This window comes from Malus sylvestris, chromosome 15 (assembly GCF_916048215.2).
Source record: "Malus sylvestris chromosome 15, drMalSylv7.2, whole genome shotgun sequence".
NCBI lineage: Eukaryota > Viridiplantae > Streptophyta > Magnoliopsida > Rosales > Rosaceae > Malus > Malus sylvestris.
The window spans coordinates 31,382,409-31,396,050 of NC_062274.1; the positions used below are offsets into that span (position 1 = coordinate 31,382,409).

Below are 13,642 nucleotides of genomic sequence, written 5' to 3' on the forward strand. Positions count from 1 at the left end.
AAGATGTAAGTAATCCTTAGACCTGAGGCATCGTCGTTGTCTTGTGGTTAAGTACTTAATCTTTGATTATGTCAAAGTCTCCCCATTCGAGGGTGTCCACGGTATAATTGGGGTTAAGCCACTTAGTCATGAAAGCAAGTGTATGCGCAACAAGGAATCTCTAATCCTCGATTAGAGAGGAAGAATACTCTAAGATATGATTCGGGAATCTTCGGCCGAAGTATCGAGCGTAATAAAGGAAAGCGTTCCTATACGACTCAATTGAATCATATAAGAAGGAATAATCACATTAGGGGTTTGACATAATATATCCATACCCTAATGATGTGATTGAGAGTATTGTATTAGAGAAGGATCGAATTACATTGTAATTCCAACTGAATAGGTTCTCCGAATAAACTTCTACATTAGCTTGGGTAGCTATGACATATGGTTAGATGTCACTCATAGCTTGTGAGTTCTTCTAGATGATTAAATGTAGTCATCAAAGAAGAAAGGTGAATTGAAATGAAGTTTCAATTCACTAAGTGATTGAATTAAATTGGATTGGTGCCAATCACCTCACTGCCTTGCTAATTATAACCTAAAAGATTGTTCACCAATACACTATTGTAGTGAGTAACTAATGGATGATGGAAATAATTAATTGGATTAATTAATTGTTGTGATTAATTTAGAAAGTCTAAAGAAATCATAAAAGCGATAAAGATCGTTTTGGGCTTAAGAAACGTTCGGGTTTAATTGGGCCCATTGGGCCTAAACCCATTGGGCTTTTATTCAAGCATTGGATGACTTGAAATAATAAAAGCCCAAAGCCCAAACAAACAACAAAGAGGCCGGCCACTTTAAGGTGGAAAGGGTGAGATATTTAGTCAAGTGTTGACTAAGTTTTCTTTTGTCTATATAAGGAACTTTATAAGATATTGTTCATAAGGGTTTTTGTGTGGTTAAAACAACAAAGAGGCAAAAGAATATCTCTCTAAAATCACTACAAAGGCCGGCCACCAAAGAGGGTGATTTAGCTAACAATCTTTCACCCTTTTGGTTATTCCTTCATCCTTCTCACTACACTAGTGGGTGAGGATCTTTAGAGGTTTCCTACTTTGGGAACTTGAAGAGAACCTAGGAGCACTCATTGTAACAAAGTGGAGGAGGCAAGGAAGGAAGCTAGGCTCAAGGAGTTCAAGGAACAAAGGGCTTGGAGGTGGTCTATCCTTGGTCTCAAGTCTAGATCAAGAGGTATAAGACTAAACCTTCACTTTGTTCTTTTTCTCTAAAATTTTATTTGATGCATTATATATAAACCTATGAACCTTGAAGGGGATTTGCATGACTATAGCTTTGATAATATGTTATAAATGCTTCCGCTGCTTTCGTATATCAAAATTGTTTTGGATATGCATGATAGTCATTTAGAAATCCCATACATGAATCTCATAGTTTTCCCTTCAAGTGGTATCAGAGCCAAAGGTTTATGTATAATGTGTCCTTTTGGATTTTATGCATATGGGTATTAATGTTATGTATGACATTTTATTGTTTCATTCAAAGTATGTTTATCTTTTGTTTTTCAATAGTTGAAAAATGTTAGTCAATAGTTGAGAAAGGTATGGAGGCAAAAGATGTTTTGTATGCATGAATGAAAAATGAGTTTAGAACTAGTTTGACATATTATTTCTTCATTTAAAGTATGTTTATCTTTTGTTTTTCAATGGTTGAAAAATATAAATCAAGAGTTGAAAAAGATATGCATGTAAAAAGGTGTTTTAGATGCATGAATGAAGAATAAGTCATGAACAAAATTTGGGGTTTTGAACCAAAGGGATGGCACGGTTTTGGGGGTGGTTTTGGGTTGTGTTTGTGTTTATTGTAAACCACTCTCACATACTTTTAAAGCTAGAAAGAAGAAACCTTGTCACTTTTGTTTTTGGGTTTGAAAAATCACCAAGAATACACAAATCTTGAAAAAGTGTTCATGGTTTTGTTCTTGGTGTTCATAGTTTGGTTTTTGATGAAAATGGTTTTAATGCATTGTTTTGTGGTTTTGGGTGATGTTCATACCATCCATAACCATATCATATACTTATAAAACCCTAGACTTGACTAGGAGATTTCCATCAAACCTTTTCACCTAAGTTTTAAATGCCAAAACCAAGTGACAAGCAAAATTTTGATTTTTTCTACTTTGCATTGAATTTATGCATGTGGGTGAGACTTCCCATTCCCCCATTAAATGGCCGGCCTCCCCTAGTGGATTTATCCACTTGTGGGGCTTTTTGTAATTTTGAAAAAGATATTTTATACTTTTAAGTATTTACGGTTTGACCCCTAACTTTTCATATTTGCATTTAAGCCCCTACTAACTAGAAAGTTAAAATATTTGATTTTAATTTTGTTAGTTGTTTAAACTCATAATACTATTATGCCCATATGCACTAAATCTAAATGTTTATGTTGCATTCCATTTAATTATTTAAATGTGTTTAAGTAGTTATGAAATGGATGACTTTGGACTTATGCCTTAAACGATAATTGAGCTATATGATAAGGCGCTAAAATCAAATTGTTTGAACCTTGGGAATGTGTTTTAATTACTATTTAATTGGACCTTGTCACATTTGACGTTAATCTTTCTCTCCCCTTTTAGTATATGTAATTTATAGGAATTTGTACAAATCGGTTTGTAATTCTTATTACTTCTTAATCTCTATTCGTTAGTTGATTCCCTCTAGTGCTAGACTAGAGTTTCTTTAGCTATTGGTAAAGGAGACATAACTAAAAGAGGGTTTTGACATGAGATTAAAGATTAAAAGGGTCCAATGCCCAAATTAGCAATGAATGATTGTCTTTCATTTCTAATGGCTCAATGAAAATGGTTTTAATTGGATTGATAAGCACGTAATTAAATTGACACAACCTCCCCGAGTTTATATTCAACAATGATGGCTCGTTGTTGCAATAATCTAATAAGTCCATGGTCATCCAAGAGCCTAAGATAACTATAAAGTCCAATTTCAAAGGAATGCAAAAACCTTAGTAGTAGTAGTTACTTCCAATATTTGAAAAATTCGTTTTTGATATTGATTTGTTTTTCTCAAAACAAATAGTGGGAGTATCATACGCTACTAAACTATAATGAATACAATTAGTAGTTATATATATCTCCAATATTTTGAAAAATGTTTTGATATTGATTTGTTTTATGAAAACGAATAGTGGGGATATTATATGCTACTAATTTCATTAACTTTGGACTAGTAGTTGTAATAGGACATTATTTATTTGATTGTGATTAAATAAATAAAATTGATGAGACCTTAAAATCCCTCAACCAAACAAATATTAAGTTGAAAGCGTAAGAGTGCTTAGAACACTTTTTCGTGGCCTTCCACCGTGGTAGGCTCCAAGCGTTTATGACTTGTACACCGCCTTCACCCTATCATGGGGAAGTGACAAAGTGCATGCTTATATTCAGGAGGAGTTTATTTAAAACATTTGATGAGGTTAAGATAGGCAACGAGTATGGCCAACATCGTATCATCGTGAGGTCATGCTTGAACCCCTAGCTAAACCGGCATGGTGGGAAAGAACTTAACTAAGAAACATAATGCCAACATCGTATCATCGTGAGGTATTGTTTTCTAGAGGCCAAAAGGATGGGTAATCACAAGAGGTTGTTGTGAATGGGTAATTGTACCCTCTCATTATTATTGTTGCTAGCCGACATCGTATCATCGTGAGGTGGGCTTGGTAATAGTGAGCCTCCCATAACCCGCTAGGAGCTTTCTTTGAAATCTCCCGGATTCCATTATGGGGGATATGGAATTTGCCAAAAATGGTGGATGGTGTCATTCGGTTTAAAGACCCGAATCGTTTGACTTAAACAACAATCAATCTAATTATTTTATTTGTTTATGTATATAGATATGGTTGGAAGCACACTCGCGAAAATACTCGACAAACATTGCCTAGAGGGGCACAATTTCCCATCATGGTATCGTAATGTCAAGATTCTCCTAACATTGGAGAAGATTGTTTACGTACTAGATAAGCCTCCACCTCACATACCTCTCAGCCTTGAGGCTACTGAGGATGAACGTGCTAAGTATGACAAGCACGTTGAGGATGATATACAAGCCAAGTGCTATCTGTTGGCTTCCATGAATGAGGAGCTACAGAGACAGCACGAGGGCATGGATAGTGCATTTTCCATAATACTCCATCTTACGGAGTTATATGGCGAAGGGACGCGCAACCGTCGCTTTAGCACTGTTTGTGAACTTGTAAAGACCAAGATGGTCAAGGGGGCTCTAGTACACCAACATGTACTGAAGATGATAGGATTCATTGAACAATTGGAGAACCTTGGTACTCCACTTGACGGGGAATTGGCCCAAGACTTCGTATTGGCTTCTCTTTCTGATTCATTTGCTCAGTTTGTAATGAACTACAATATGAATAAGATAGATAGTACTCTCTCTGAGTTACTAAACATGTTAGTAACTGCTGAGAAGACTATGAAGAAAGAGAGCGGTGTAGGGACTGCTGCAGTAGCCTACAACAAGCCATCATCTTCCCAGGCCATGCCGCAAGGCAAAGGCAAAGGGAAGGAGAAGAAGTCACCCACTCCTAAGCCGAAAGGAGGAGTGAGGAAAAAGAAGGCAAAGGAGCCCAAAGGGACTTGCCACCACTGTGGAAAGGAGGGGCATTGGAGAAGGAATTGCAAGTTATACCTTGCAAGTCTTAAGGACAAGCCACAAGGTATGGTTTATGTCCTTATCTTCAATTCTAAATGTTAGATCTTTTAAATATTTATATTTGATATAAAGAGCTAATCACTTGTATAATTGTATATAGGTGGAGAAGCCAAGTAGAAGAAGAACAAGCAAAGAAAATGTGGTGAAGGGTTCGGCCACTATGTTTTTTGCTCACTACTTAGGAAGTTTGTTAGGCATTAAAGATTGTCTTTAAACTTTCTTATTTTGATAAGAACTTATTATGTGGCTTCATGTGATGGAAGACCACTATATAGTGCCTAAATGTATAAAGGTATTTATATTAGTCTCTAAATGTATAGAGCTAATATTTTTTGTATTAAACATTATGAATGTTTGAACTATCATATTAATGTAATGTGAAGTATGCCTTTTTAATATACTATTTCCTTAAAATAGTGTTATGAATTGAAAATTGTCTTGTTGTATCCTAGATGAGATACAAGAGTTATATCACTTAATTATAATGTGATAAACCAAACTTTAGATTTATCAATTATGGATAGATCTCACATGTAGGACATAAAAGGATACAATGAATCTTTAGATTTGGTTTCATTTTTTTTTTCTTTTCTTTTCTTGCCGTGTTCTATGGTACACTACTTACATGAGAAACACTTCCCCCACACTTGTTTTCTGCCATACATTAATCAAAAGGAATTCAATTTGAATCATGCTTTACTATGCTTTGAGAACAAGGGTATGGATGATCCTAATCTAGGCTAGGTGAGGATAACATGGGTTAACAAAGAATGTAGGCTAACAAGGCTCAATGGGGTTAACTTAAACATATAATGAAGTAGGATACATGGCAATTTGGTTTCGGTGGTGGTCACTACACAACTTCAACTTGAACATGTGTTATGCAAATCAATAACATGCTTTGAATGAAATGGGCATGAGTTCTAGCATTTGGAACTAAATGATGAAACGCCTTCTAAGTAGTAACCAAGCAAAGAATAATGAGATCATGCAACGACTTTAGAAAACAAAAATGCACAGATTTTAGCTCTCCAAATAAACGTTAAGGCTCAAGTCTCACAAGGTTGTAGCGTTTGTTTGAGTTCCTTCCTTCAAGCATGTTACAAAAACTAATTTTTATCCTTTGTGATTGCATGTGAATTCATAAGCTATAACCACAACTAAGCATAAGCAAAGAGTAATTCAAACTTCCATCCATGTTTATAACTTTCTTTAACAGTCATGCAATTACAAACCGAATCCTCATCATTATGTTGGAAGGTACCCTAAGACACAAACAAACACACAAAACAACTTTAAAACGACTCTTTTTGGGTTTTTCAAAACATTTTTTTCAAATTTTTATGGGATTTTCGAATTTTTATATCAAAACACACTAAAACACACCAAAACAGCCTAAAAACACCTAAAAACAGCAAGGAACAACATTTGAAATTATGGGTGATAAAACCCTACGAATTTGTATCAAAACACTTTGGTTACCCCCCCACACTTAAATCAAACATTGTCCTCAATGTTTCAAGCATAAACTAACAAAAATAACCAACAAACAAAGAAAACAGCAACTAAACAATCTAACATGGCAGAAACGAAATAACAACAAAGAGAAGGGTTTAGGAACGCAAATTTGGAATTAGAGTGCTCTCTAGGTCCTCCTTTGTCGAATGCATGGGCTGCCTCCCAAGTAGCGCTTTCTTTAACGTCTTGCAGCCGGACGATGCTCCATTGAAGGTTTATGGAACCCCACGGCATGAAGGGGTTTTTCCACAACCTGTCCTACGAAATACTTCATTCTTTGGGTCCTTGAATGGGATGGGATAATGATCCTTTCTTATTGTCGTGTTTTGCTTCTCTAAATCAACACGAACTCTCCCACCACGTTGACTTCGATTAGGTACCTGCACCATACAAGATAGCAACCTATTAGTTGAAATGGGAATCGAAATTAGAATAGGTGGCTTACCTTTGTACGGCAAAGAAGTGGTAGCACTATGGACAGATGCACAAGGGGTGCACTCGGCCAGATTTGGTGATTTCAAGGTTGGGGTTGTGCACTCTTTGTTGTTCACTCCAATTCCTTCCTCGATGGTGGGTTGTGGTACATTCTTCTTGACTAGTGTTGAACATTCCTGCCCTATATGTTCAATTACATTAATAGCACAACAAGAACGAACATCATTAGTATTCTCAACCGATTCAGAAATCTTAAAGTTAATCATATCACCACCAAAGACCATAGTTACTGCTCCCTTGGCCATGTCAATCTTGGTTTGAGCAGTTTTCATGCATGGTCGTCCAAGTAAGAGTGGTGATGGTGGAGAGTGGGTTGAGTCCTCCATATCAAGCACATAGAAATCTGCAGGAAAAATCAAGTGGTCTACCTGCACCAAAACATCTTCCAACACTCATTTGGGATATGCATTAGATCGATCGGCTAATTAAATAATAACTCCATCATTTTTAAGCTTTCCTAGATTCATAGATGCATAAACAGAATATGGCATGACATTTATAGATGCACCTAAATCTAACATAGCATGATCAAACCTCGTATTGCCAATAACACAAGGGATAGTGAAACTACCTGGATCTTTGCATTTAGGTGGTAATTTTCTTTGCAACAATGCAGATACATTCTCACTTACGTGTACCACCTCTTTCTCTCGAATCAATTTCCTTGTTGTACAAAGCTTCTTCAAAAACTTGGCATACTTCGGGATTTGCTTTATAGCATCAAGGAGTGGGATATTGACATGCACCTTCCTAAATGTCTCGAGAACATCTTTCTCCGCTTCTTCGTTCTTGGCTTGCAAAAATTTGCTAGGAAACGGTACATTCGGAGGAATGACATTAGAATTAACTTGAATTGGACCTTCCTTACCTATGGTGGCCGTATTGGAATGCTTGGGTGGTTGCGGCATTGTCCAACCCCGAAGCCGAAAGCTCCTTGATTGTACGATTGTCTTGTGCCATGGCTTGCTCTACTTCACCCACACTTGGTGTTGCCGTGAGTTCCTCTTCCTCAAACTCAACTTCGGCTTCTGAGTTTGAACTTGATTCGCTAGGTTCTGGATTCTTCCTTTTTCGTCTCAACTCTCGCTCAAAATCGTCGTCAAAGTCCAAGATGTGTTCACGAATCGGATGAGAACTCCGAGTCGTAAACTAATACCTAAAACAAGAAAACAAAACAAACTCAGAATCTGGAATGAATTAAAACAGAAATAAAACAATCCAAGGGATTAGCAAAATTGCTAATCCCCGGCAACGGCGCCAAAAATTTGATGCGAAATATATAAGCACACAAATTAAACCCTCTTGTTGACAATTGTAGTATGGATAAGTAGGGATCATTCTTAAACCGGGGATTAGGAGGGATTGCTAAAACACTCTAAACTGACTCAAATCTGTAAAACAAAGTTTAAAATACGAAACTAGACTTAAAGAATACAAAACTAAACTCTAAAACACTAAAACGAACCAAAAGAATCAAAACAGCAACCAAACACTCAAAACTGCCTAAAAACCACTTTCTGGGCAGTTTTGGGACTCTAACACAACTTGGACAAATTTTGGTTTCCTAATGACCTAAAACACCTAAAAACATATTCTAAGACAAGTTCTAAGTTATATGACTCAAAGAAATAAGGTGGGGTTGATTTTGGACGAAATTAATTAAAACAAAGCAAGAACAAAGTAAACAGATTTTAAGACAAAGTTAAGTAAATTGATGGGTGATAGATCAACTAGAGGGTTCTTCTCCACACATGATACACTTGCATTCAACTTTGATTTCCAATTGTTTCTTTCAATGAATTATGAATCTCAACGCCCTAGGCTAACTGTGATAGCACTTTTTTAACCTTCAAGTTTTCCTAAAGTTAGTGAATTGGATGGGAATGCACATGCAACAACTCAAAACATTCTCTAAAAGTTCCTTACGTGAAAAGCACAATAAAGATACAATCAAAGATCATTAAGCTTCATGAAAACTATAAGCATTGACAAGGCAATTGTTACTATGAAAAGCATGAAACGTTTGCCAAGAATTCACTTAACGCGATCGTTTATAAGCGACCTCCACTACTTGCAAACATAAAGTTGTAACTATTAGGTGAAACTTCCTTATGTTTTAGCTTCAAATTCCTGCATGAAAACTAAGTTGGCCATCTTAATTAACACACAAAAATAAGTCATCAATCAAACGGTTAAGCAAATTGCATTCACAATTCATGAAATAACAATTAGACGTAATCAATTCATCTTGCAAGCATAATCACGGTATCGAATAACCCCCTAGCCAAAAGGCTTAGTTCCTCATGTTCACAAAACAAAGGAAAACAGATTTATACATTGTAAATATAAGAAGGAGAACACCTAAGTATTCCAACGATTCGATGTTGAACGGCTAGAAACTTCAACTACTTCTTCTTCCTCTCCTTTGCTGCGGCACAGGGACTATGGGCAGGTTCTTGGGTTATTGAATGATGTAGAATGGATGGAGGACGTATGGAAGTGTTTAGGGTTGATGGGTGGTGCGGCTAGGGTGGTTTTGGGTCAGAAAATATGGTGAATGGTGAAGGAATGGGGCTGTTGAAGATGGAGTTCAGTTTCTGGCGTGAATGGCTATTTTCTGGATGAATGGGGATGTTTGTGGCTGCACAAGGATGTTTATTTAAAGGGATTAGGAAATTAAAAACCCTAGGCTATTTAGGTAATCAGAAATTTAAGTCAAAAGCTTCTAGAAATAGGAAATCAAATCAGAAATTAAAGGAAATTGCAAGGGATATGCAGCAAGGAGATAAAAACACAAAAGGTATGTGTTTTAATGTCTAAAATTAGGAAAGCGCCCTCTCCCTTGCACGAAAAGGAAGAGGAAAGGGTAAGGGGGTGCGGCACTTGTCCAAAAGATTTCTAGGGCCTTTGTTTTGTGTCCTAGAATGCATATGAAGTCTTCAAAGTGGCTGGAACATAAGTGCTTTTAGACTTAGGAAAGGTTAAACCAAAATAGGAAACCTTGGCTTAACTTTCCTACTTCAAGTAGGAATCCTTGTTGGAGTAGAAATCCTTATTCTTCTAGGAATCCTCATGTGATTAGGAATCCATCTTCAATTAGGAATCCCTCGTTGATTAGGAATCCTTCGTCGATTAGGAATCCTTCTTCAATTAGGAATCCTTGATTGATTAGGACTCCTTCTTGGACTAGGATTTCATCTTCAATTTGGCTCTTTTCCTACTTCAACTAGGAATCCTTGCTCAAGTAGGAATCATCATCTTCAAATCTTCATTTTCGTCCAAACCCTTGGCTCCAAATATGTGATATCCAATCCAAGCTCCATTTTGCTCCAAAAGGCTCCAAATTGCATCTTTTTATGTAATATGCCTTTAAAACCTGAAAACACAAGAAACTAGCTTAAAAGACTACTTTAAACTAAGAAAACATAACGAAAATGCATAAGAACTAGTTAACTAAGGCGCATAAATATGCTCCTATCAGGATGCGGAGTGAGTAAAGGGGTGCGAAGTGGTGGTCACGGAATGAGGGTTCCTCGCGAGGAGGGTTCCGGGTTCTTGAAAGGAGTGTTCCTGCATTTGCAACTTGGAGGTCCTACAGCTCACTGGTAAGGAAACTCTGTTAATTTAAGGCTTCCCTGTAATAGATCGATAGATTGGAAAGCTTTCTAAGGCTATAGTGGGTAACTTCCTGAGTTTGTTGAGAGATCTACCGGGGTTCGTGGTTCAGAGACGTCTACACTGCTTGGTTGTGTAGATCTGGGATCTTGCTCCAGGTGGATAAGTGGGTTAACGGGCATGGCAAGGGATGAACCTAAGAGCGATGTGGAAGATCTGGGGTTAGGATTCAGATCTAAACTTAGATTGTCTGAGAAAGAGCGTGGGGGAATTAGTATCGAAAGGAAAGATGTTGAAGGTGCTTTATTGGGGCTCCAGTACACCATGATTGCCGAAGTTCTCACCTCTAAGGAGGCGAACGGGGAAGTGTTTGTTGATTGCTTTATGTCACTTTGGCAGGGACGAGAAGGGGTCTCCATTAGGGATATTGGAGAGAATAGGTTTCTGGCATGTTTTGCAAGTCAACAGGATTTATTGAGGGTCGTTGAAGCTGACCAACCTTGGTTCTTCAAAGGTGATCTGGTGATGGTGGCGGACCGATCTGCTAAAGGTCTAAATAGATGGACTCCGTTGCATCTTTGTACCTTCTGGGTTCAAATTCACAATGTTCTGGTACTAAACATGACTCAAGCTGTGGCGGAATCCATTGGGGGATTGATGGGTACGGTTAGAAAGGTTGATAAGTCCGGAAGCCGGGATTGTATTGGGAGATTTCTCCGCGTAAAAATCCGATTTAATGTCCGGGAACCTTTTATGCGTGGTACCTTTGTGGACTTCCCTGATGATAAAAGGATCTGGGTCAACTTTAAATATGAGGCGCTACCGAAATACTGTTTAATCTGTGGGATGTTGGGTCACACAACAAGAGCTTGTACTGAAACTCGGGAGGAGGGGGTGAAAGAAGGAGAGAGCTCCGGGGAACTAAATGATGGGCTAGGCTTCAAAGGTCTGGATGCTGTTATCGATCTATGGGGAAACCACATAGGATCATGGGCCAGAAGCAAGGGATCTCGAGGGTCAAATGGTGGAGGAAATGAGACAGGAAAATGGAAAAATAAGAGATATGATGAGCAAGACGATGGTAGGCGATCTGACCGATCCTCAACTGCCTCTGGCATGGGAAGTCGCTCACAGTACAGAGGGCACACACCACAAAGCGGGAGTGAGCACACTGATCAGGAAAACGAGGAGGAGAATGATACTGCTATCCCACCAAGTAAACCTCGATGGTCATCAAGTAAAAATGACAGAGGCGGAACAAAGTTGGCTGAAAAGATACGTACCCAACGGATAGAAGAGGAGAATGCTAGACAGGCCAGAGAATCTGCCTTTGATGCAGGACTAATTGGTCCTGGAGAAGTAATTGCAGATAATGCTAAACACATTACCCTTCATGAACCCCCTGAACTGGAAGCACGGCTGAATGTGCCAAGTTTGTCCTCAGATCGGGGGCAGAGTTTTGACTTAAACAGTGAACCAATTGGAGTGGAGGATTATGACGCTGAAGAGAACAACATTGAGGTGAGTTCTGAGGGGCAGAAAAGAGAGGTGATAAATACTCCAGAAGCTAAAGATTTGGAGGATGATCCCTTTGAGTTAGTGCCTATTATTGAGGCGGTAATGAATGAATCAAGGAGGAAAAAAAGACCCTTTCAAGAGGTGGAGTATATCATGGTGGAGAAGGGTGTGGAGCCTAAAAGCTCCAAAATGAGGAAAAGTCTTGCTGCTGAAGCGGAGGGGACCAGCCGTAAGGGGTCCCCCACGATTCCATGAAGATAATCGCATGGAACTGTCAGGGTATCGAGGGTGACCTGACAGTTGACAACTTGATGGAGCAAAATCGGCTCCACACCCCTGACATAGTGATACTGCTAGAAACAAAGAACAACAGCAGAAACTATGTTCACTTGAAAAGGAGACTTCAAATGGAACATCTATTTGCGGTAGAACCAAGAGGTATTGGAGGTGGTCTTTGTGTGTTCTGGAGGGAGGATGTTCAGGTTATTCTTATGAATTCTGAGGAATTTATGATCGAGTTAAAACTCTGGGATGAAACACTCAATTGCTACTGGCGTCTGTTCGCTATTTATGCAAGCACTGACGAGAGGAAAAGAAGAATCCAATGGAAGTCCCTGAGTAAACGGATTGAGCAAGACAAGGAAAGATGCCTCATTTTAGGTGACTTTAACGATATTCTGTGTAATGAAGAAAATGAAGGCGGGAACTACAGAGGTGCGGCTAGCATGAGAGATTTCCGAGGTTTCGTGGCCGGTAACGACCTCATGGATCTGGGGTATGAAGGATACCCCTTCACGTGGCGAAATAACAGGGAGTCTCTTCCCATCCAGCAGAGGCTTGATCATGGGCTTGTCACTCATGGGTGGCACGACCTTTACCCAGATACTATTATCAGACACGTTGTCCTTGAAGGTTCGGACCATGCTATGCTGCTGCTATCTACGGAAAAGTTTCGGGTCTGGAGAGGCAGGAAATTTTCCTTTGATGGTCGCTGGAGCAAAACGAATGAGTGTCGTGAGCTTGTTGTGGGGGAATGGAAAGATAAGATTAGCGGATCCCATGCTTATCGGTTCTATGAGAAAATTAAAACGCTCAGGAAAAGTTTAAAGCTCTGGTATAAAGAGAATAGCAAGAACTCAAAAAAGAAGGTTGAACACTTGAAAGCTGAGATCAGAGTGGCTCTTCAGTCTAAGGAATTCTCCTCTGAGGCGTTTAAGCAAAAAGAGAGAGATCTCATAGCTGCCCACAAGGATGAAGGGGTCTACTGGAAAGTTAAGTCTAGAAATCAATGGCTTAAAGAGGACGATAAGAACACCAAGTTCTTTCATGCACAGACGCTGAAAAGACGAAGGCTTAATCTTATCCGGGGGATTGAAGATTCCCACGGGGAGTGGCACGAGGAGGACAAGGAGATAAATGAAACGGCTATTGCCTATTTTGCTAAATTGTTTCAATCTTCTAGACCGAGTCAAATTGATGATATTGTGAGAAACGTGGAAGCCAGGATCACACCTGAGGACAACAACGTACTGACTGCCCCAGTAACTACCGCAGAAATAGTATTGGCTGTCTCTCAAATACCTCTTTCTCGGGCCCCGGGACCAGATGGGTTCTCTGGATGCTTTTATCAAGACCACTGAATACTATGGGAGAGGACGTTGTTAAGATCATTAAAGCTTTTTGGCATTCAGGTACTCTGCTACGAAAGCTAAACCATACCAATTTAGTACTCATCGCAA

At 38.8% G+C, this 13,642-nt stretch overlaps 1 protein-coding gene across 1 annotated transcript; it reads left to right on the forward strand.

Annotated features, from left to right (window-relative positions):
• Window positions 1-12,154: 12,154 nt before the first annotated feature.
• Window positions 12,155-13,543, forward strand: LOC126602918 (uncharacterized). The gene has a single exon (XM_050269734.1). It carries the CDS (start codon window positions 12,155-12,157, stop codon window positions 13,541-13,543), a length of 1,389 nt encoding a protein of 462 aa, XP_050125691.1.
• The last annotated feature ends 99 nt before the right edge of the window (window positions 13,544-13,642 follow it).